Source organism: Typopeltis vanoorti, chromosome 2 (assembly GCF_054136105.1).
Source record: "Typopeltis vanoorti isolate ZY-2024b chromosome 2, IOZ_Tvanoo_1.0, whole genome shotgun sequence".
NCBI lineage: Eukaryota > Metazoa > Arthropoda > Arachnida > Uropygi > Thelyphonidae > Typopeltis > Typopeltis vanoorti.
Window position 1 is genome coordinate 4,402,732 of NC_143550.1, and position 25,100 is coordinate 4,427,831.

At 36.9% G+C, this 25,100-nt stretch overlaps 1 protein-coding gene across 3 annotated transcripts in view; it reads left to right on the forward strand.

Moving 5' to 3' along the window:
- The window catches only part of LOC150108792 (kinesin-like protein KIF11-B), a 706,328-nt gene that overhangs the window by 286,657 nt on the left and 394,571 nt on the right, over nucleotides 1-25,100 (forward strand). For all 3 annotated transcript variants that reach the window (XM_090403242.1, XM_090403252.1, XM_090403263.1), the window contains exon 14: nucleotides 18,137-18,344. In XM_090403242.1, coding sequence (XP_090259368.1) covers nucleotides 18,137-18,344 — 208 coding nt within the window. The remainder of the gene's footprint in view (nucleotides 1-18,136; nucleotides 18,345-25,100) is intronic.

A 25,100-nucleotide genomic window follows, 5' to 3' on the forward strand; every position in this document is an offset into this window, starting at 1 on the left:
TTGCCAAAGTCCTCCCATGACTTTTGTTTAGCTAGTTTTACACAGTGTTTAGCTTTCTTACATTTGTCTCTGTATTCTGTAAGAGTAAAAGCTGACTTATTTGCCAGGAACTTTTGATATGCTTTCTTCTTTTCCTTCACTGCCTCTTTAACTTCCTGTGTCCACCAGGGAGTTCTGATTTTTTTATCTTTGCACACAACCTCACCACATGCCTCTCTGGCAGAATCAATCAATGTTTCCTTCAGAGTTTGCCACTGAATCTCCAAGGTTTCATTCCTGTTCTCAAACTCTTTCATTTTCTTTTCAATAATATTTCTGTATTTTAGTCTACAGTTTACATCTGAGAGCTGCTCAACTTTTATTCGCTTTAAAACTTTCTTACATGTTATTCTTTTCAATATGAAATTCAATTTTATCCTGCTCAAGACTAAATAGTGATCACTTCCAATTTCAAATCCTCTGTACACTCTGGTGTCCTGCACCAGGGAGAAAACATCACTATCAACAATAACATAGTCAATGAGACTTTTCTTATTCCTAGCCTCTTCTCTCCATGTGAATTTGTGCACATTTTTATGTTGGAACATGGTGTTAGTAATAACCAGTCCATGTCCTGAGCAGAAATCCAACAGATATTTGCCATTATTATTAGCTTTGCTCTTTTCTCCAAATTTTCCCAAAATATTTTTGTATGTCTCACAATCATTTCCTACTCTACTATTTAGATCCCCAACAAGGACCAACTTTTCCTTTTTCATTGTGTCAGTTGCTTTTTCTAAAGCCTCAAAAAATTCCTCCACTTCTACCTTAGTAGAACCTTCTGTGGGACTATAGGCACAAATAAGTCTCATTGTCCAGTTCCCCATTCTCATATTTGCCCACATTACTCTACTTGAGACTGACTGCCATTCAAGAAGATTAGCCTCGTATTTTGTGTTGAATACCATGGCTACTCCTTCTTTTCCTTGATTGTTATTGCCTGAATATAACATTTTGTATTTATTGCTCAGAAAGATCTCACCAGTTTTGGTCTTTTTTGTTTCAGTCACCCCTATTATGTCGATGTGGTACTTATCTAATTCCTCAGCTAGCTCCATTTCTTTGCCATTCAGGCTTCTTACGTTGATAGTACCGAATTTTATGTTCTTTTCTTCATTAATTCATCAAAATATTATAAATGAAACAGTTCCCAATGTGGTTAATTTACAGAGATGAGCCTAAAGGAAGCAACAGTTTTATTCTTTAGATGCATCAGGAAGTTTCTGTATTACTTCACTGACTTTCTGTATTACTTCACTACTTCATGTAAGGCTGACAAAAATTAGGTAGAAGGAAGGTTATTCTATATTTCATTTATTTTTAACCCAGATATTTTTTTATATATAACAGCTTACGAAAACTGACTTCAGGACATTTACAAATACACAAATAAATACTACTCGGGGTTATGAACATCACCTCCTATCTCTCAGTTGAGGGAATGCACTTAGCAGGAAACTAATGAGGATATCGAGAATGAACTAACTCTTAAAATATATGGACTAGAATGGAACTAGGAGTTGGATGACAAAGGAATTGGAAAAAGTCAAAAAACAATTAGAGAGACTTTAGAAGAACATGAAAGGTAATCAACAAAAGCTGAAACAAAATAGACCACTGAATTAGATATTGATATTGCATAATTATAATTCATCATCATCAGTTTCCTAATATGTAACTCCAAGGGGTATTTCAGGTTACACTGACAGCACTACATGATTAAGTTTACATTATTATTAATCTTCTATCCACAATTTTCCTCCAAATTAATCTGTTACTTGTAAGCTCTTCAATATTGTCATATCTAACATTTCAGTCTTCTAAGGCAGTTCTGACTGAATCAATCCACCTAGACCTTGGTCTTCCTCTCAGTCTCTTTCCTGCCATCTTGGCATCGAACACTTACACTAGATGTATTTAGGAATACATCATCATCTACATTAAGCAAAGAGTTAAGTTTGAAATCTCCAATTCTAATATCAGACCTAATGCCACTTTCTTTCATAATGTGATCCATATAAATGATGAATAAGAGTGGCGATAATGTGCATCCTTGTCATACACATGATTTTACATCAAACTATCTTCCTGTATTTCCTGCAATTCTTCTGACTGCTGACTGACAACTTAAATATAGACTACACATTGCTCTGTATAGTGTTCCATTCACCCCATTCAATTGTAGTGTTTTGAAAAGTTTTTCTCTGGACACCTTGTCATATTCCCACGATTTCTCAACTATTTGTCTGAAAGTGAAAATCTGATCTTGACAACCTCTATTTGGGAAGAACAAGCTGGGTTCTGGCCAGGGTTCAAGTTTCTCTTCTACAATCTTTCTCAACATCTTTTCAAATATGCTTGCATAAATCTTACTTGGAACACTCAATAGAGAAATTCCTCTAATTTTCACATTCAGCATTATTCCCATTTTTATAGATGGCACTATGAGAGCTCTACTCCAATCATTGTCAACTCGATCTTCTGTCCAAACCCTCTGAATTATGTAATGTAGCCACTGCAAAACTTTTATACTTCCATACTTGTGCATTTCTGGGTAGAATATCATCTGCTCCAGCTGCCTTTCCACATTTTAAGTTTTTGATGGCTTTTTGTACCTCAAATATTGATACATACCCCTTTTTGTATTCCTCTTGAAAATTTTCTAGTATAGTTCTGTCACTGCTTGGTTCGTTCAACAGTTTTTCAAAGTAATTACACCAGATGTCCAGGATATCCTTATCTTCAGTTTTCATGTCACCTTTATCATCTCTGTTCCTTTTACAGTACTCTTTTCTCCATTTTTAAGTTTCTTCAATAGCCTCCAGAACATCTTGCCACCATCCTGATATTTATTTTCTATATTCTTATCAAAGTCTTCCCATGACTTTTGTTTAGCTACTTTTACACACAACTTAGCTCTCTTAACATATCTGCTTTGCCAGGAACTTTTGGTATGCTTTCTTCTTTTCCTGGACTGCTTCTTTAACTTCTTGAGTCCACCATGGTGTTCTTATATTTCTATCCTTGCAGATAACTTCACCACTTACTTCCCTAGCTGAATCAGTCAATGTCTTGTTCTGAGTTGACATTATAATTAGGTGGATAATGATAATTAGGTAGGTAAAATTGATTATAAAAAAAAAAGGATATTACATGGGATGGAGATTCAGTTATAAAATATAATTGGTGGCTGTGTTACTACAAAGTTTTTCAGGTGCCAAAATCAAAAATTTAACATTTAATTGAAAAGTAGAAAGAAAGGTAAAAGGGATGATAGTTCTGTTAGGAACAGACAATTTCTTTCATGATAAATACAATATGAAAGAGGATATGAAAGAACTGTTGGAAAAAGCAACAGTGAAAGCGAGAAAGTGAAAATAGTATATTACCTAAATATAATAAAATGGAATTAAGAAGGGTTATTATGGCAGATGCATGTAAATGAGAAATTATTTATTGGTATGAAATCTGATACAGAGTCATTGAAACAATGGTGAGAAGCTGTACATATGAACGACTAAGTTATGCAACTGTTTAATGATATGAATATGCTTAATAATGGAGGTGATTATGATGAAAAGATAATTGTGTGTTCATGTGATTCTAACTGATTTGTATAAGGATGTATAAGTGAAGCATTTGATATGAACAGAAATATGAACGATGGCTTCAAACTCACAGCCACATGACATATTGTTAGTAGTAATACTACAATCATAGGTCTCAACTCTAACTGGATTCAAGCCATCCGATATCATTAGCAGCACTCCTCCTCCTCTCCTATCCTCTTCTTCTTCTTCGTCCTAGGTATTCTGCAATTGAGCAGGTTCTTCTCTTAATAGCAAAACTTTCTTTCCACTCTCTTCTGTTTAGAGCCTTCTCTTTCAAGGTTGTGTACCTGTCTCCATTCAGCATGTCATCTAGCATTGTTTTCCTTACTCTTCCTCTGGGTCTTTTTCCATCTATTTTTCCTTCAATAGCATCTCTGATGATTCTGTTTCCTCTCAGAATATGTTCGATCCAGTTTCCCTTTCTTCTTTTTATCCTCTTTAACAGACTTCTTTCTTCTTCTGCTCTTTTTAGGACCTCTTCATTAGTTATTTTATCTGTCGATTTGATTTTTTTCCATCCTTCTTCAAATCCACATCTCAAAGCTTTCCAAAATCTTAATTTCTTCTTTCTTCAATGTCCAAGTTTCAGCTGCATAGATGGCAACACTCCTCTCTATTCTGTCTATCCTGCCTAAAATACTGTACCCTTGACACTCGATACCAGTTAGTAGGTCTGATTCTGATAGCCAGGTCTCACTAATACCTACAATCTGAGGTCACGACATATTGACTAAGGCAACAAACTCTATCCCTTTGTTTCTGATACTCCTAGCATTTGTGTACAGACATAATAATCTACCTGTCTATTCTTTTGTATTGTATTGTATGCAGTTTGCCTTACACAGTTGGACAACTTGCAGATCTCTATTCTTCTCTAATGCCTTACATATGTAGACATCTTGCACACTTCTGATGAGTCTGAACCAGATGAGCACAAACCCGAAATCATTCTCTCCTCAACATTTTCATGACAAAGCCCATTCCCCTTATTAACACAGTTATATAACGTTGTCGCTCTGACACTCACATTCACATCATTCCTCCCTTTATAATTTAGTTTCCTTGACTCTCTGTGTTAGGTCTCATGCAGTTATTAGTTTTTCTAGACTCCTGATACCAAACGCATTCAGGTGTAGGCTGTCCCTCTTATACAAATCCAGTCTTCCCTCAAACTTACTCACACATCCAAAAACTCTCATCCATTCCTTCTACATTGCGTATGTATCGAATTGTTTGCAATCATAGCCCTTCTTCTTAATTCATTTTTATTGTAGCGAGGTAGAATAAAACCCAGAAATGCAACCAAGAAAAAATGTCAAAAAATGCTAGGCCCAATTAGAAGACTAAGTGATCCATGGAAATGAAATTTTGATTAAACAAACATGTTTCAAACATGTGACCATCGTTGTTTTCATTTGGCACCGTTGTGGCCACTATTAAAAGTAAGTTACCCATTCCTGTAGTAGGGAGCCAAGATTATAATATAGGATGCAACCAAGAAATGTTTAGGCCCAATTAGAAGACAAAGAGATCCATGGGATCTCTTTGTCTCAGAATCACAGAATCAATATGGGATCTGATCAGAAGGAGGAGGTTGGAAACAAAGATTGAACAATGTAAGAAGTTATACAAAAACGTTAGAAAACAAATAAGGGCATATAAAGACAAATATTATGCTAAGAAATATGAAGAGAGAGAGAGAGAGAGATTACCAGATGCAGAGGCACAATTACAAAAAGATATTTGGTATCCTTAAGCTCAAGTTTCAGCCCATGTCGAATGATATCAAAGACAATACTGGTGCAGTACTAACATGAATAGGATCACTATGGACATGGATGCTGATTTTTTTTTTTTTTTTTTATGTTGTGCCCATACACAAGAGGTTGGTTGATCAACGTATAGTATATTAGTAGCTTTTATGGATAGTGGGTTGGGAGAGTAGGAACTTCTTTATATTTTATTTAACTGACCATAAATTGTATTCTTTGGGAAACACAGCAGGTGGAAGACTGTTCCACAGTTGTGGTGCAGTTGCAGGGATGAAGGAGGAGGAAAAGAAATTTGTTCTGTTTGTTTCTGGGTGTACTGTGAAGGGACATCGAGCAGCAGCTGCACGTGTTCCAACAAGCTTACTGAGTGGAGGAATTATCAATGTTATTTCAGATGAGCATTTCCCATGGAAATATTTGTAGAATATACATATTGCAGAAACCAAATGTCTACATGAAAGTGGAGGAGAGCATTGGTAAGAGATGGATCATTAATAAGTCTAATTGCTCTCCTCTGTATTGAGTCAAACATTTTGAGGGAGCTTTTAGGGGCTCCACGCAATATGTGGGAGCAGTATTCAATAGCTGGGTGGATTTGAGATTTGTATAATGTTAACAGCTGTTCAGGGGTGAAATAACATCTTGAGCGAAAGAGAAATCCTAGTTTTTTTGAAACTGAGGATGCAATGGTTGTGATGTGTTTATGCCAGGAGAGGTTTGATGTGAGGGTAATTCCAAGAAGAGAGATCACAAACTGTGTGATAATTTGTGTATCATCAAAAAGGATACTGGGAAGGAATGGTTCTTTTTTATGGGATATAGGACAGAGCTGGGTTTTATTAGCATTGAAATTGATGAAGTTATCCGAACCCCATTGTAGGATGGCTTGGAGATCGGAATTGAGGGTGGTGGTGGTGGTGGTGGTTGATGTTCTGAAGGTTTAGGTGAGTTGTGTAGGGTAAGGTTTATCAAATGAAAGTGAGGAGTGTAATGTGCTGTTGTCTGCAAAACTGTGTATTGGGTTGGAGATCAACTGAAGTAGGTCGTTGATATATAGCAGGAATAGGGTTAGTGAGAAGACAGACCTTGTGGAACCCCAGCATTAATTGAATGGTGAGAGGATAGGAACCATCCACCATCACACACAGTGTGCATCTAGACAGAAAGCTGGCAATCCAATTACAGAAGTCCTGGGTCTGCTTAGTAAGCCTTTGTGCCAGACCCAGTCAAAGGCTTTGGAGATATCAAGTGCAACCATTTGAGATTCGCCAAACTTCTCTATGGCATTTGTCCAGAGATCGGTGACATATGTGAGTAGATCTCCTGTTGATCTGTAGCGATAGAATCCATACTGGCGGTCGTTTATTAGGTGGGTGTCTTCAAGGTAGTGTAGGAGTTGGGAATTGATGATTTTTTCCATTTAGACAGGACCGAGGTAAACGAGATAGAGCGGTAATTGGATGGCAGTGACTTGTCACTCTGCTCGGGAATGGGTTGAATACAGGCCGATTTCCAGTTTGTGGAAATCGGTAAGAGAGTATATATAGTCGACATAGGATAGGAGTCAGTTCTGGTGTGCAAAGTTTCAGGATAATTGAGGGAATGCCATCAGGGCCAGGAGACTTTTTTGTGTCTAATTTGGACAGTATTTTTCTGATCTCATCCTGGCAAAAGGATATAGGGGGCATTGTATGTTGGGTGTCTGGAATGGTTAGGGGACATTTATCATCATCAGTTATGCATGCATTGGAAGCAAAGTATGAAGCCAGAAGATTGGCTTTTTCTGTGGGTGATGATGATGCATTAGAGCTATCTGGGAAGGGTGGGAATTGGCCATAACTTCTGTTAGGCAGAAGTTATGGCCAATTGCTTTGGCGAGAGACCAAAAGGCTCAGTTGCTGTTTTGACACGCTACAAGTTTCCTGCTTTTTGCTCTTTTAAACTCTGTTTTGGAAGTATTGATTTTTTTTTTTTTTTTGCATCTATTTCGGGCATCGTATAAGCTCTAAAGGAGGATGTGGTTCTTGATTTAAGCCAGTTACGGTATGTCTGGTGTTTCATCTGTACAGCCTTTGCATATGTTTTGGAGACCAGGGTTTAGTTAGGGAATGGCAGTTTAGAGTAGTGTGTGGAATGTATGTTTCCATGCCAGTGAGGATTACTTTGGTATTAAGTTCGGTGCATATATTTGGGTTAGAATGCCAGAAGCAATAGTCCAACCATGGGAATGTGGCTAGAAGTTGCAGAGGCTGTCCCACTTGGTACCATTACAATTCCAAACTACTCTTCTATGGGAGTGTCTATGTAAGCGTTGTTGCATGGGGGAGGAGATGAGCATGAGATTGTGATCGGAATTACCCACGGGGCTCACTACTTTCACTGTGCATTTGGAGGGGTCATTGGTGAGGAAGAAATCTAGGGTGTTTGGGAGGTGGTTCAGGTTTTCTGTATCCTGGTTGGCATGAGAACAAGTTGTGTAAGGTCATTAGCGATGGCAAATGTTTTAGTTCAATAAACATTAACATCTCCTAGGAGGATAATTTCGCTGTTGGGAAAGTGGAATTGGATAAAATCAATTTTTAAGGAGAAAAAATTAAAGAGTTCAGAGTTGTCGGTTGCATTGGCGGGGTGATAGAGACAGCAAATGAATTTTACAGAGTAAGGAAGGGATGTTTTCAACCAATGAAGGTCAAAGTTGGGTGATTCTAGGTTGGGTGCTCTCTGCAAGGTATGTCAGAGAGGATATATGCACAGCTACCACCCTTGGGACGAAAGTTGGTAATGAGTGAGTAGTTTGGAAGGTTGAGATAAATAGTGCTGGGGGGAGGTGAGATTTGAGTTTCTGCCAGTAAGAATAAGTGGGGTTTGGTAGACTGAAGGTGGTGGTGGATGCTATTAAGGTTAGAGTTTAGGCCACGGATGTTGGTGAAGAGGATATGTAGGGCTTTGTGAGTCATGTGTTTGACCTCAAGGGTCTTGCACATTTCCTATGCATTGCCTACATACTGGTCTCCATGGTGGCTGTTAGTGGTGATGATTGTTACTCATTCTGATGTTCAATGGAATAAAACAATGCCTAAATCTAATAATTAATCAATTAAATTTATTTAACTGGGGTATTTAAGGGTAAAAGTTTTTTAATTGAGAGGAGACCTCAACATAGCCTTTAAAGGAATGTAGGGAACCAACCAGGGCTTCTGACCTAATGTCCAATCCTCACCTTCTCGTGGTGCAACCTGTTAGGTATCTACCTGGATACTAAACGAACGAGGATGGGTTGGCAATTTGGGATTTAGCCGATCAAACTGTATTCTTATTGACTTAAACTAAAATATGAAATGATGGTACAGCATGACAGAATTTCATCCCAGCTGGGGCATTGCCTAGTTAAACAAGGTCTCAGTTGTTTTCGCAAAGGAACCAGGGCAAACAGTGAAAAGTCAGCTACAGGAATAAATCCTGAAACGCACCCTAACTCAACATCACCAGAGTTCTAGATCAGTACTATCAACATAAGAAGCCTGAATGGCAAAGAAATGGAGCTAGCTCAGGAATTGGATAAGTATGAGATCGATATAATAGGTGTGACAAACAAAAAAAGACAATCTGGTGAGATCTTTCTGAGCAATAAATACAAAATATTATATGCAGGCAATGACAATCAGGGAAAAGAAGGTTTAGTTATAGTATTGAACACAAGACACGAGGGTAAAATTCTTGAATGGCAAGCAATATCAAGTTAGAGTGATGTGGGCAAATATCAGAATGGGGAACTGGACAGTGAGACTTATCTGAGACCTATCGTCCAGAGAAGGCTCTACTAAGGTAGAAGTGGAGGAATTTTTTGAGACTTAGAGAAGGCAACTGACACAATGAAAAAGGAAAAGAAAAATTATTGTCAGACATACAAAAATATTTTGGGAAAATTTGGAGAAAAGAGCAAAGCTAATAATAATGGCAAATACCTGTTAATTTCTGCTCAGGACATGGACTGGTTATTACTAACACAATGTTCTAACTTAAAAATGTGCACAAATTCACATGGAGAGAAGAGGCGAGGAATAAAAAAAAAGCCTCATTGATTATGTTATTGTTGATAGTGATGTTTTCACACTGGTGCAGGACACTAGAGTGTACAGAGGATTTGAAATTGGTAGTGATCACCATTTAGTCTTAAGCAGGAAAAAATTGAATTTCATATTGAAAAGAAGAACATGTAAGAAAGTTTTAAAGCGAATGAAAGTTGAGCAGCTCTCAGATGTGAGCTGTAGATTAAAATACACAAACATTATTCAAGAAAAAATGAGAGTTTGAGAACAGGAACCAAACCTTAGATGTTCAGTGGCAAATCCTGAAGAAAACATTGATTAATTCAGCCAGAGAGGTATGTGGTTAGGTTGTCTGCAAGGATCAGAGACGTGGTGAGGAATTTTGCCGCCTATGGCCAGGAAAGAAAATTGTGCCGTTCTAAAAAAAACACTTCAAAAATCTAAATTTTTGCACCTATGGCTGGGACCACATTGGCCATAGTCTCACTACGCCTCTGGCAAGGATAGAAAAATCAGCACTCCATGGTGGACACAGGAAGTTAAAAAGGCAGTGAAGAAAAAGGAGAAAGCATATCAAAAGTTCCTGGCAAATAAGTCGGCTTGTACTCTTAGAGAATACAGAGACAAATGTAAGAAAGCTAACCACTGTAAAACTAGCTAAACAAAAAGTCATGGGAAGACTTTGTTTGGTAAGAACATAGAAAAAAAAATATCAAGAAGTGGCAAAATATTCTGGAGGCTGTTGAAAAAGCTTGGAAATAGAAGAAAGAGTGCTCTAAAAGGAATTAGAGATGATAAAGGTGACATGAAAATTGATAAAAAAAATATCCTTGATGTATGGAGTAATTACACTGAAAAATTGCTAAACAAACACTCATAGTACCCATATATAAAAAGGGGAATAAAAAAATGTGAGAATTAGAGGTATTTCTCTACTGAGTGTTCCTAGTAAGATTTATGCCAGTATACTTGACGAACGGTTGAGGAAGATTGTGGAATGGAAGCTTGTCGAAGAGCAAACTGGATTCATTCCAAATAGAGGCTATCAGTATCAGATTTACACTTTACGACAAATAGTTGAGAAATAATGGAAATATAACAAAGATCTGTGTTTAAATTTTGTAGATCTGGAAAAGACATATGACATGGTGCAAAGAGAGAAGCTATTCAATACGCTACAGTTATATGGTGTCAATAGGGCATTATATCAAGCAATACTTAGTCTTTATTTGAGTTGTAAGTCGGCAGTTAAAATTGAAGGAAGTACAGGAAAGTGGTTTAATATTAAATCTGGTGTCAGACAAGGATGTACATTATCCCCTCTGTTATTCATTATCTATATGGATCACTTGAAGTTAAGTGGTATTAAACCTCATATCAAAATTGTAGATGTTAATGTCAGTTCTTTGCTTTAGGTGGATGATGTTATACTTCTAAATAAATCCGCTACAGGTCTGCAAGATTCCCTGACTAAATTGAATAACTGTTGTAATAGATATGGTATGAAGTTCAGCTATAAGGGGACAAAGACAATGAAAAGAAGCAGAGGCATTTAAAATATCAACTGCATTGTGACAATGCAGTTGATATCTTAGCAAGACAATGATTATAATTCTTGAAGAAAATATAAACAGAGAAAATCCTGAGAAATAAGTGTGCATTAATGGAGAATAAGTAAGGAAGTCTAAATTTGAGTACGTGTGATCCATTATCGGGGTTCCTGAAATCCACCCACAGCCGGGTAAAGCAAAACAAGTTTCAAGTGAATTTTTTGCCTCATTCAAAATTCACATACATACATCTTCAAGCCCCACCTTTCCTAATTGGGGTGTGGGGGCAACAGCTGCAAGAGGTACTTCCAATGGTCACGATCCTCTGCCACCAAGCTCAGGTGTTCTGGTGGGATTCCCAAACATGTCCACCCAAGGTTTTGGATATAATCTATCCAGCTAGTCCTTGGCCTTCCATGTGGCCTCCCACCCTCTGGCTTGTCAAAGAAATCCTGCTGAGGAAGCCTCTCTTGTGGCATTCTGACCAGATGCCCATTCCAACGTAACTGTGATCTCTCAACACGGAGAAGCAACGGTTGAGTATTGAGGGTTTCCCGAATTGCAGAGCTTCTGTCTCCGTCGAGTCTTGTTAGCCCCACAACCCCTCGAAGGAACCTCATTTCAGCCGCTTGGATTCGTATCCACATTCTTTCGGCCATTACTCATCACCATAGGTGAGGATGGGGACATAGACTGTATTGAAGACAGCCAGCTTTACCTTCTGGCTTAACTCCTGCTTCAATACTACCGAACAGCCAAGCTCCCGCAATATTGAGCTTGCTTAGCCAATTCAAGTATCTAGCTCTATGTCCCATTTTCCATCATTCGTGAATATGGACCCAAGGTATTTAAACTTCTCCACCTGCCTCATAGGGACTTCACTTACATGTAGAGTGCACTGGAATGGTTGTCTTGAGACCACAAATGTTTCAGTTTTGGCCACATTGATCTTCATTCCAGCACAAACAGCTACCAACATATTCGGGGTCTGCTGGAGGCCATCTGTAGAAGAGCTAAGCAGAACTAGGCCATCTGGAAATAGCAAACTCCAATGCTACAACTTCCAATTCTGACACACTCACTGCCTCGGCTGTGCCTATCAATCCAGTCCATAAATATTATGAAAAGGATGGGTGACAGAACACATCCTTGGCAGAGGCCAATGGAGACTGTGAAAGGTTCAGACTTTGTGCTGTTTACCCTGACACAAAACTCTCAGCATTCATACAGGGACTTGATGGCAGCTAATAGTTGGCCATCCACTCCATACTCCTGTACTCTTGCCAAAGCTTATCCCGAGGAACCTGGTCATATGCCTTCTTGTCAGGTGTGAGCCCGACAGTGTCTGCTCAGGCGGGTGTGGGGATACTCACAAGCTCCCAGCTGTCAGACTGTGTTGCTGAGTGGATCCCATTTGGGGGACAGGTATGTGTGTGTTAAGACTTCAGATGAAAAACCATGATTTGGCTGTGGTGCAAGCCTATGCACCTAATCTGGAGTCAGAATACTCTGCTTTCCTAGAGGAAGTGGATGCCGCTTTTGACAGGGTGGCAGACATGTAATCAGTCTTGCTAATGGGTGACTTCAATGCACATATTGGAATAGATGACCAGACATGGAGGGAGTGTGGTTGGGAGGAACAGCGCCCCTGACCTTAACACGAATGGGTTGAAATTATTGGACTTCTGCTGTACTAACAGCTTGTCCATAATGAATACCTTCTTCCAGCACCGAGAAGTCCATAAGTATACCTGGTACAGGGATACACTAGAACAAAGGTCTCTGATTGACTTCTTTATAGTCTCAGGAGACCTATTTTCCTCAGTTTTGGTCGTTCGTGTGAGAAGAGGGGCAAAACTGTGAACTGACCACCACTTTGTTGTGTGCACTCTACGGCTTCAGAAACCAGATCCTACCATCAATGCTGGTAGGCCTAAGCAGCTAACCACGTGAAATGGGAGGCATTGGAAAATGAGGCTGTAAGGAAGAATTTTGCAGATGACATTTCCTCCAGGTTCAAAGAGATTCCCAAGCATACTGCAGATGTTGAGGAGGAGTGGAAGCTGTTCAGAACAGCTGTCACTGCCTCTGCGCACATGCTGTGGCAGAAGGCGGCTTGGCATGGCAACGGGCAGTGAGAAAAGGACACCTTGGTGGAACCAAGAAGTCCAAAAAACTGTCCGGGCAAAAAAGGAGTCCTACCTAACATGGCTTAGGGTCAGGTCACCTGAGATGCATTTGCAGTATGCTGAGGCAGTAAAGAGAGCAAAGCAGAAGGCTTGGGAATCCTTTGGAGAAAGATTAGACTCATCCTATGCAAATGCAAACAAAGTATTCTGGCAGACCATCCACTGCCTTCGAGGAAGGAAATCGTGCACAGCAAGGGCAATTAAGGCCTCTGATGGTGCACTTTTAACAACCAAGAAGGATATCCTCAACAGATGTAGGGAATACTTTGAGAGTTCTTAACCTGGGTGGCCCAGCAGTTGTGGAAATCTAAGAGGTGCAGATTGGGGCAATGACTAGTCTCACAGCAAAAGAGGTCCATTTAGCAATAAAATTGCTAAAATCAGGCAAGGCTGCTGGCGATGATGAAATTCGACCCGAAATGCTAAAAGCCTTAATTCGAGGCGGTGTTCTCTGGCTGACTCGAGTGTGTGTCAGGCTGATTGGATATCTGGGCAAGCACCAAAGCAATGGGAGACAGGCATAATAATACCAGTCTTTAAGAAGGGAGACCAGAAGGATTGCAGTAATTATCGTGGCATCTCTCTGCTCAGCCTGCCTGGGAAAGTGTATACTAGGTGCTTGGAAAGGCGGTACAGGAGCATAGTTGAGTCAAAGTTCCAGGAAGAACAATGTGGCTTTCGTCCTGGTAGAAGCACAAAATTCATTATAAGATATATTATTTTTTTATACTTTTTTCCTTAAACATGTCATTCACGGTCAAGTTATTTAATCACGGGCAGCTGACGAGAAATTCATCAGGGAAGTTTTATTTCCAGGGAGTTGGAAATAAAACTTCCAGATTTGCAGATCTTAAGAACACTACATGCAGTAGGGTTCTTCAGAATTGCCACTGAAACACTTGCAGATTTAGTTTCTGGTTTAATCTAAAAAGTCATAATGTAAGCCCAATCATCTTCACTTTCTTTCCCCCTTTTTTCTCCTTTAAAGTTTTAGAACTTTATTTTTATTTTCTGCAGGAAAGACTTTTTTTTTTTTTTTTTTTTTTTTTTTTTTTTTTTTTTTTTTTGTAGTAATTAAAAACTGAACCTAAACTGAATGACAACAGAACAACCTCCAACAGTTGTTCTGTTGTCATTGTAATAACATGACAATTAATATCTTTTAAATGTTCTTTTTTCTATATGAATAACTTCATAAATCCACTTTCGAGTTTCTAAAATCTCCTAATTTATCTCACAGCAATCCTGTATTGTTCTTTTCACTCCATGCCTGCTCCAATATGTGACACACTTCTAATTTTAATAAATTTAGTTTAATCCTTTATCCAAGTGTAGGCAAACAAAGTTTGCGCCTGAAGTATATTCAGGACTGAGGCAACTTGTGGTAAAGGTGGACCAAGCTCTCATCATTCTTGTCTTAGTATCTCCCATAATGCAAAGCACATCTCCTTGTTGACATAATGCTGTTCATTAAGGGAAGAGCCACTACCCAGAACTGTTTTGACCTTTATTGAGGTCTCATCAGTGGGAGCCAAACCCACAGTTGGTGATTCTAATGCAGAAGCAATGCAGAAGTCATATTTACCTGTACGAGTTGCCAATTATTCAATTACTCTGGATTTAGAGAAAGATGTTGGATATTTTTTCCCACTTGGTTAGACTATCTGGGTCCCACTGACGAGACCTCAATAAAGGTTGAAACTGGTCTGGGTAGTGACCCTTCCCTTAATGCATAGCATTATACATTTCCACAAGGAGATATGCTTTGCATTATGGGAGATACTAAGACAAGGAGTGATGAGAGCTTGGTCCACCTTTACCACAAGTTGCCTCAGTCCTGAAGATACTTCAGGCACAAACTTTGTTTGCTTACACTTGGATAAAGGATTAAACTAAATTTATTATAGTCTAACCAAGTGGAAAATAAACTTCCAACACTTCTAATTTTCTTTTCAGCCATGAAACAATAAAAATGAGACACCATTATGACTACAGTGCTTTATTTGGAAACGGTAAATTTTGCACACTTCAAGTGTGTGTGAGAAAATACGAAGTTTTTCCTATCATGTATTCATTTAAATTGCAGTTATTTCCAGTTGATATTAATCAAATTTATGCATTCATTGATTTATTTCAATATTAAACTTATATGTATAAGCTGTACTCATTGCATATGTAATATACAATCTATTCTTTAAAAAAAAAAAAAAATGTACTTTTCTTACAATATAATTCATCATCATCATCATCAAATTCCTGCCATGTACCCTCAAGGGGTGTACAGGATATGACAGTACTACATGAAAAAATTACATCATTACTAACTTCCTATCTACAATTTTCCTCCATACAATATAATTGTATTGATAAAATCAAAAAATTATAAATAGAAAAATTAAAATTGGCAAAATCTAATTAAATATTGCAGTGCATCAATATATTTTATTCTTTTAACACCTTTACTCCCGAAGCATGTATGCAGTTGTAATATAATATTGTCGTAAGCTGATTCTCACAGCTTCCAACAAGAATTAGCTTAGTCTATTTAAATGTATGAAAATTTTACATAATGCAGATTCTTTTTAATACTGTTATTTTAAAAAAAATCATCTTGCAAAGACAAGTAGACTGGATCATGTGACCCAGTGCATTCTGATAAGTGAGTCTGACTCTGCATCAAGTGCTATCTACTCTCTTGTTTTTGTGAATTTTATTATTTGTCTTCCCTGTTAAATTATTGTTCATGGATAATTTATATAAATTTACCCTTCATTATGAGTGATAAACAAGAGAAAACACAAACCGAGTTATGATGAGATGTGCTGTGGCACATATTTTAAACCCATTTTAAAACAAAGCCAGTTTTTGTATAATTATATGTAATGTATGTTGAAAATTAGAGAATGTATTCCTTTGTTTTGGCAATGGAACTTTTTTTTTTTTTTTTAACATCATCTATAAAAAGATTTATATAAAGTAGCTGGCCGATACCTTGGATGAGCAAACTTTTCTTCTGGCTACCAGAAGAAAAGTTTATTCCCGTACTGATAGTATCTTTCAGTACGGGAACAAAGCTGAGAATTCTGGTACATACATTAAATCTCATATGGTGAAAGGTTTACAAATGAATGGGTCCTAGAAAATATCAACAGAACTTTAAGCCTCCTTAAGAGTTCTTGTGTAGAGGCATCATTAAAACCCTTACCAAGAGAGCCCACAATCTTTGTTCCAGTGGAACCGCCCTCACTACTGAGCTTAACCACATACACAGAACTTTCCTCTCCAATGGCTACAGCGAACACAGCATCAAAAAAATAATCAATTCCTCCCCCATTCCCCGTCCCTCTCGTCAACAAGAATTTAAAAATGCCATCACCATACCCTACATCCGTGGCACTTCGGAAAAAATAGCCAAGATACTAAAAAAGTATAACTTACACAGCATATAAGCCCTACCGCAAACTGGCTACCCTTATCCGTTCTACGAAAGATCAGCTCCCTCCTCTCTCTCTGCCTGGAGTTTACAAAGTACCCTGTTCCTGTAAGCTTGCGTACTTTGGGCAGACAGGCAGATCAGCATCCATCCGCCTGGAGGAACACAAGTCGTACATCGTTAAACACAACTATGGCCATTCAGGCTTGGCTGACCATGTTTTGGACACCACCCACAGAGTATCATGGAAGAAAACCACCATGCTCCACCACAGCAAATTCAAGAAAGAGAGACTTTTCTTAGAAGCAGCAGCAGCTCTCAGAAACCAACCAAATCTTAACAAATACGGTTGCATTAAGCTTCCGAAGATTTGGGAAACAGTCATCACTAGAGGTCCCACCTTACATTCCAGGCCACCTACTACTGCCCTTAGAGGGCGCTCCACCTAGATAGGACTTTATTGTCACCCACGTGGTTGGGCTTAGTATTGTAAGTTTTTGTGTGCATGTTACATTGATTGTCTTTGTAATCCCTGTAGATGTCCTAGTGACTAGGACGAAATATAGGAAGTATTAAATTCTATTTTAATTCTTTTTGAGTGTTGTAAAAAATCCATTAAACCTCCAACATAATAACCTCCTTAAGAGTATATGACAGTAGAATGCTGAAATAATTAGACATATAGTAAATGTTCTGAGGACTTCTCAAAACAGTGACAGAAGGTAAAGTTACTGTAAAAAGGGAAGTGGCAGACTCTCTTTGAGATGGAATGATGAATGGATGGTTTTGTCTGGAGTGACTGGTCTTTGGAGAGTTGAAGCCTCAAGAAAAGCTTACAATAGGACCACCTGTCAAGAATTTATGTTGTACATCACTGAAATGCAGAGTAACCCATATGTTATCTACGGATTTCCAGCGAAATTATGAATTGATGTGAGATGATTATTGGAGCTTAAATAGCCTAAGAAATGTTAAGAGGATAAAAATCCCTTATTGTTTTTCAGCCAATAAGCGAAACTAAGATCGAAAACTGCGATCTGAACGTTTCATGCCGACGAACTGTCAGCGTATCCAAGCGTAAGTGACCACTTGGTAGTGCTACACCACGCCTTAACTGATCAAGCTCACCAGAAAAAAATAGCCGTTTGGCTTTTCATCTTAGCCTAAGAAATGTTTGATCTCCAGATGGGGGTGGGGAGAAATATTGACTAAGGTAGCCAGCAATAATCTCTGCCGCTGTGAAAATCACCCTCAAGCAGTTTGTTGTATAATGTTCTGAATGTGGATATACATATATACATTATTAAAAATTTGCATTTCATTCGGTTTGAGAATATTTTTTTTATTTATACTTTTTGTTTTTATAATAAATGATATATAATAATATTATAATGATAAATCTAATTTTCAGTTTTTTTTTATATTTTATATGAAATATGTGAAACTATATACATTTTGCACTATGTATAATTATAAATCTTACTTATTTGTAGCTTCTTAATGTAGCTAATGAAGTGACATCTGATGTAAAAGTGCTTCACAAAAAACTTGAAAGGAAGAACAAGGTTCAAGAATTAAATAATGATGTGACTGAAAAGTTTCTAGATACTTGGAAAAGTAAAATTAAAAAAACCAAAGATGCCCTTTCCTGTTTTCACCATCAAGACATTGAAATGATAAATAATATTTATGCTACCTTACGTACGTATATTATTTCCTTTTGTTTATTGTGAAAGTGGGTTATCTAAGAGAAAATATTTTTTTCTTATTAAAGCAATTTGCTTTTGTAAGTAAGTTATCTGTAGTCTCTTATGAGTATCACAAGTGTTTGCAAAACAGTAGCATTCCAGAACAGGTATACATGCAGTTTGATCATTGTTATGTACTGTATTAACCCTTTGACATATAAATTATTTTTAAAGTTCGAACAGATAAAACTACTATTTATTTAATTCATGTGATTTATTTTGTTAATCGTTACCTTATTATAAAGAATATTAATAATTTTGCAAGGTATGATACTTTTAGAAGCACTTAGGTAAATGTAACGGTATCAAACATTTTTTACATTGCCATGTAGTCTCACTTCTTACATTATGCTTGGCACGTACATGGCATCTCTTTGCTAGATGTTGCTTTTTATCAGTGGGGGGGTATATGTTCAGGGAAATGTGCCCAATTTTTTGCCTGCAGTCTAATTGGGTAGTCCTTTTGCGATGTACGTCCACGGGTACTATAATTAGGTAAAGATATATTTGACAACATATCTTCTGCTACGTTCAAACGGAAGTTGACTATTGTTAGTTTTTATGTATTGGGTAGTTTGGAATATAAAATATAAGCATTGTAAATAGCGATATCCATCAAATAGAAAAATATTTTCTTGTAACCTTTTATGCATTTTCGCATAATTGGAAAACAAGCAAGTAGTTGGTCTTGCCTATCGACACCATCCATTCCGCAATTGCATTCAAGAACACATTTACTTTTTATTACTTTTTCCTTCATTGCCCCTCTTACTTCTCCTTACTTTTCCTGTATCTACCATTTCTTCTTTTGAATGCTTTGTGCTTATCATGTAAACATCCTTCTTATCACGCCAACATAATGACAAAATTCCTCAACAAGATAAAGTTTTTGATTCGCCTTTTTTTATTTTATATGTCGTCAATTTCTTAGGCGCATATTCTTGCAATTTTTTCTAACTGTCCCCACAACATTTGTGCTATTTTTTCTCAAGAAATAAAATAATTCTGGTGACGAATACCAATTATCTAAGAATAACGTATATCCTTTTCCTAAAATAGGTTCGGCCAACTCCATGACGACATTTTGAGATGCAGGTGCATAGTTTTTTTTTGAGATGCATAGTTTTTGAATATATGAGTGTCTCGACCACAGCCCTCTTTGACCAATACATGTCTATATTAGATTTTTTTACCTGTGACATAATTATACATAATGCAAAATATGCCTGCAATTCGTCACTGTTATTAGATACCATTCTTCAATCTTTTTAGTAATTTCCTCGTTTATTGCTTGAGCCACATATCTATTAGTTTCTGTAACTATCATCTCAAAGAAATCATCACAAAGTATTTGTTTCAAAACAGAAACCGGTGTCGAATTTGCACCAAATCTTAGCAAAGCAATTGCATTGACACCGAGAATTTCCGTAAATGGTTTTACAATAGGAATATTTTCCTTTTTTTTGCCAATTCAATTCATTTTCTGTTACATTGGAATCATAGCTAGTAGACGATATCGGTCTCAAACGTTTACGAACATTGCTTCGAACCAAACTTCCACTGCTACTGTCACTGTTGTCACTTGACAAGTCAAAAATGCCAACACTTTGATGATATAAATTTATCTTCCTGTTTTTATCCAAACTGTCCTCTCCGCTTTTAATATCACTTTCGGCTAACATATTATAAATATTTGCAGACATATTAGGGACGATAATAAATTGCAACACTAACTAGTGAATAAAGCTTATATGCATATATATTCACTGCCTAACACCCTAAATTCGTTTGAAATTGACGCGAACTTCATAACGTCTGCGATACGTCAAGGTCAATTTTGGTGCAATAAACAAAAGACTTGTCACAGATGTCTTTGTATGTTAACGGGTTAAAAACATATAATTGGATATGTGTTGCACTTTCATAGAATAACTTACAGCGCAAAGAGAAATAATTAAACAACAAGTTTACTGTTTCAGATATTTTGGAATTCGGTTGAAGAGAAGCAGCATTTCAACTCAACAATTGTCGGCTTGCTTTTGTCATTGAGTTGCACAATCTTTTGTTAATGCTGTACCGATCATATGCACATTTTCATAGCTGTGCTATATCTACTGGCCTACCTTTGCTGTCCTTTTTGCACTCTGCTTTCACTTCTCATTAGTCATTTGTGAAGGATTGTTCATAACATCTCAAATTACTGGTAATTTTTGCCTGAAATATGGAGAAACATTAAAGTTACGGTGCTGGTTTTAAACTCAGAGTTGATTAACTCAAAGATCATATGATTCTTATAAATCATAAAAGGACAAGCAATAATGAAACTGTTTGTTTTAATTTAATTACAGAAGCATTGTCGCTATAGATTCAAACAGATTGCGTAATGAAGATGAGCGGCACATCGCGTAAATAATGTTGATAATTAAAATTTAAATGCATTCATTTTGTAAATAATTTGAGCAATTATAAATTATAATGAATACTTGGGATTTAATTATAAATGTCAATTTAATTTTTTCCTGAAAAACTTTAGTTTCTGAAAATATATCTTGCACCACGATTTTTTAACTTTAATTTTGGGGAAAAAAGTGCGAGTTATATTTGAGTAAATATGGTAATCAGTTCCAATATTTTGTGTCAGTCAGACATCATCAGGAAATAACAATTTCCTGACAAGAAACAATAAATGAAAGAAATAAGATAGAATAAATAAAGATTTAAGTCCTATGAGGCACCCCCCTCTGAGTGCTGTTTGCTAGCCTTAGATGTTGGACAGGAGGACTAAGAATTAAAGTTTCCAAAATTTTGGCAAGTTTAATACAACCATATTTATTGAGATTAGGCTGGTTTTTTAAGTCTGCCACTGATTCTAATAAGAGTCTTTCAAGTTTGTATTTGCTGTTATTGAGCATGGTTGTTTTCTTCCATCTGATTCCCGTGTAAGGTATCCAAGTTATGGTTGCTAGACCTGATTGACCATAGTTATGGTAGCGAATGCATTTTTTTGTGTTCTTCTAGGCAGATGTTAGCAGATCTCCCAGTCTGACCATAATATGGTAATTTGCAAGAACTAGGAACCTTGTAAATACCTGGAATAGATAGGGGAAGAAGCAGATCCTTAGGAGAGTGGAAAAGAGAAGCCAACCTCAAATGCATTGTTAATATTGTACCAATTGTTAATACTGTACCATGAAGTTTGAAGCAGTGCAGAGATTATATTTCTTTAAAGTTCAGATGTAGAGAATAGTAATGACATTACTGTAGCCTTTATGCTGAGAGGGATGTGAGAAGGTGGAAGGGACAGATCATTTGTAGATTTTTTGGAGTTGTAACCATTAGGCAGGAAAGATTAGTGAATAAAGACAAGTTCCGCAGTAAGTGAAGTTTGGGTGGAACAGAAGTTGGAGGTCCTGTTGATACTACCAGTCTCAAATCTTCTATTTGGTTGAGATATATTGATGATGTGTTCGCTATTTGGTAACATGGCTCAGACACATTAGACTTTCCTCCTTCACCTCAACAGTCAACAACCCAGAATCCAGTTCACTATTGAAAAAAAGGGAAAAAAAAAACAACAGCTTGCCTTTTTTAGATACTTTAATCACACATCTGCCCAATGATGTCCTTTCTTCCTTTCTATCTCAGTTAATAGCACACACAAAGGTAGATACATGCATAAACTTTTCCAACATCTCCCTTCTCAACAATATGTGGTCATCAAAACCTTTGTCAACAGAGCCTCCATACTGTGTTCCACCCAAGCTTCTCTTACAGTGGAACCTACCTTTATTTGCCATTCTTTCTTGTCCAATAGTTACAATGCCAAAAAAGAACTATAAATTATCTGCCCCTTCCACCTCCTCATTTCTCTCAACAGTAATACCATTACTACTATTCCCTCTATCTGAAGCACTTCAGAAAAAACAGCCAGAACTAACTTTGAAGACATATGGGAAACGTTAATTCTTAGGCCTCCCAGCAAACATCTAATGCCAGCCAACAGCACCCAAACCAGGTATCCCTCATAAGACTTTAGTCTTCTGTCTTATTTCTTGAACTTATTGTTTTTTTGTGTGTGCTATTACAATTTTAACATTCTATTCCTAATGAGATGATGACTCTATGACTGAGATGAAATATTGAAATTGATTAAATCTGTTGTTTAATTATTTCTTTGTGCTGTAAGTTATTCCATTAAAATGCAACATGAATGTAAACCAGCACCTAAGCTTAAATTCATTTATATAACTTAAATTACTTTCGAAACAAATTCATGTAAACAGCTTGGACTTGGAATCAATCTTGAGTCAGTTTTTTCTCACTCGATTTTTCTGAAAGAAACTTGCAGGGATCACCTGACAGAAAAAAAAAAAAAAAGCACAAGTCACCTTACATTAAAAACTAATTATCTAATCATGCTTCATTATTTTGATATAATAATTGTCATTCGGTCAGTCTAATTGATTCACCCACTGAAAATTATTGTTACATCTGCAAGGATAATATCAGAAGTTTATGATGGACTCAAGTTCTTAGCTAAGTATGTCAGCCTATTCACTTAAAAAGTTAAGAGAGAAATATAAATAAGCTATCCTGTGTATGTCGGGGGGAAGTATCTAAACACAAGTCATGGGAAGACTTTGAGAACAATTTAAATTTAAAAATAGTATATCACAAAGTTGTAAATGTTCAGTAGGCTATAGGAAAAAACTTAGAAATCAAGGAAAAAGCACACTAAAAGGAATCAAGTTATAAAGTCAACATAAAACTGATGAGAATATTCTGGATAATGTAGTAATTATTCTGAAAAATTGTTAAATGGGATAAGTAGTGCTAGGAGCTATGGTGGAAAATATTCAAGAGAATTGCAGTTAGGAATAGAAGCAGTAGGCCTAATCCTCAGAAATCTAAAACATGGGAGCCAAGACATTGTGGAACAATGAATGTTTTGAGGTCTAGTCAGTGTGCCTTATGAGCAAATCCTCTCAATTTCTCCATTGTCTAGCTATAATCTACAAAATGTGAGCACTAAATTAATTTGCAAGTCCACATACCTATAAAAATTTTACACTGTCTGCACTAGTGACTGTACTATCTAGACAGTGGATACTCTGGAATGCACTGATATTAATGTCAGTTTGACTATGCTGCAGGTTAAAAGCAACTAATTAGTGTATGTGTTAAGTTGGAATGGATAAGAACAATGGCTACCAAACTAGGTGCCGCAACAAACTCGATGGCTACTAAGTTTTTAGGACACAAATATTTATAAAGTGTTTCTACATAACTAAACTGTTAGGTATTGTTAGTGTCAAAAGGCCTAGTGTCACTATGAACTGAAAAAATTTGGAAATGTTAAGAGTAATAATATTGGAATGGAGACATTGGAGAAATTACTAAATAAAATAAGTGATAAATATCATTTATCATATAATTTGTTTTTATAGTACATTCAAAAATTATTCACTGTAAATTAGAAATTTTGAAAGCAAAAATTTTGTGCACTCTGGGGATGTTTTTCACTATACAGGGATGTATTCATTCCATTCTCCAGGAAGAATAGACATAGTGAGTAAAAATACATCTATTCCTGAATAAAAACAAATCCTGTTATGTTTTATAAGAAGATTACTGGGTGTGTGTGTGTGTAGTGATCTCCAACAAAACAGTAGCATATACAGAACATCAATGCCTGATAAGATAGAAGAGCTGCTGACAAAAAAGGAAAGGGGGTACAATTCAGAATGAAGGTAGAATGCTTAAATGAGTGGATAATTCTGTTATGGTGATTACAGTAGTCTTTATATTTATGGAGTGGGGGGTTGGGGGGGGCTGAAAAGTTTTATCAGAACTTTTCAGCCCCCCCTAGAACAAAAATGATATTAAAGCAACTGATAGAAGAAAGAACATATCTTAAAACTTTTAACCCCTGTTTCATCAAATTATAAGAATTTGTTCTTTTTCCTTTAGGTTGTATAAGAAGAGTTGCTTTAATATCATTTTTGTTCTAGGTCAGAGGTCTTCAACGCATGGCCCATGGAGCTTTGCCGTGGCCTGCCAGCCATTTTGAAAAAATAACTACTTAACATTAAAACGCGATTAAATAAAAAATAATTTCAATGAAGCCTGCGGGCCACTAAGCTATACTGCGGTATTTAGAATTGTAAGATGCTTTCCAGATTCACAAGTAACGCTGTACATTTGATACTTTACATAAAATCCTATAAAAATAAATATTAAATAGACATGCTTCTTCGGTCATCTACCAGTGCCAAGCGGTACTTAAGTACTAGTACTAATGTCATAGGTAGATGGCTGAAGCAGTAGTTCGTTCGAGTGCGCTGTCTAGTTCCTTCCAGATACATCTTGAAGGTTCTTGATACTTCGTTATTTTCGTATAAATACAAGAGGATCTCATCCACGGTCAGTCGTGAACAGTGTGGTATTCGTGTAGAAGTGCACAAAGGTTTGTCGTGTCAGCCATACCCTATTGTGGTTTTATATTGCCAGACTTTTTTCATTAGTGTGAGACATATTCAGTGGATAATAATTATTACACAGCCATTTTGGGTCATTTTTTTGTGTTCACCTTCCATTACTATGGCGTCTATGAGTAAAAAGCGTAAATCAAGTGATTCTTGTCGGGTTTTTAATGAAAAGTGGACCAATTTGTACTTTTTTTTTTGTGCCGATCGACGAGAAGCCAGTG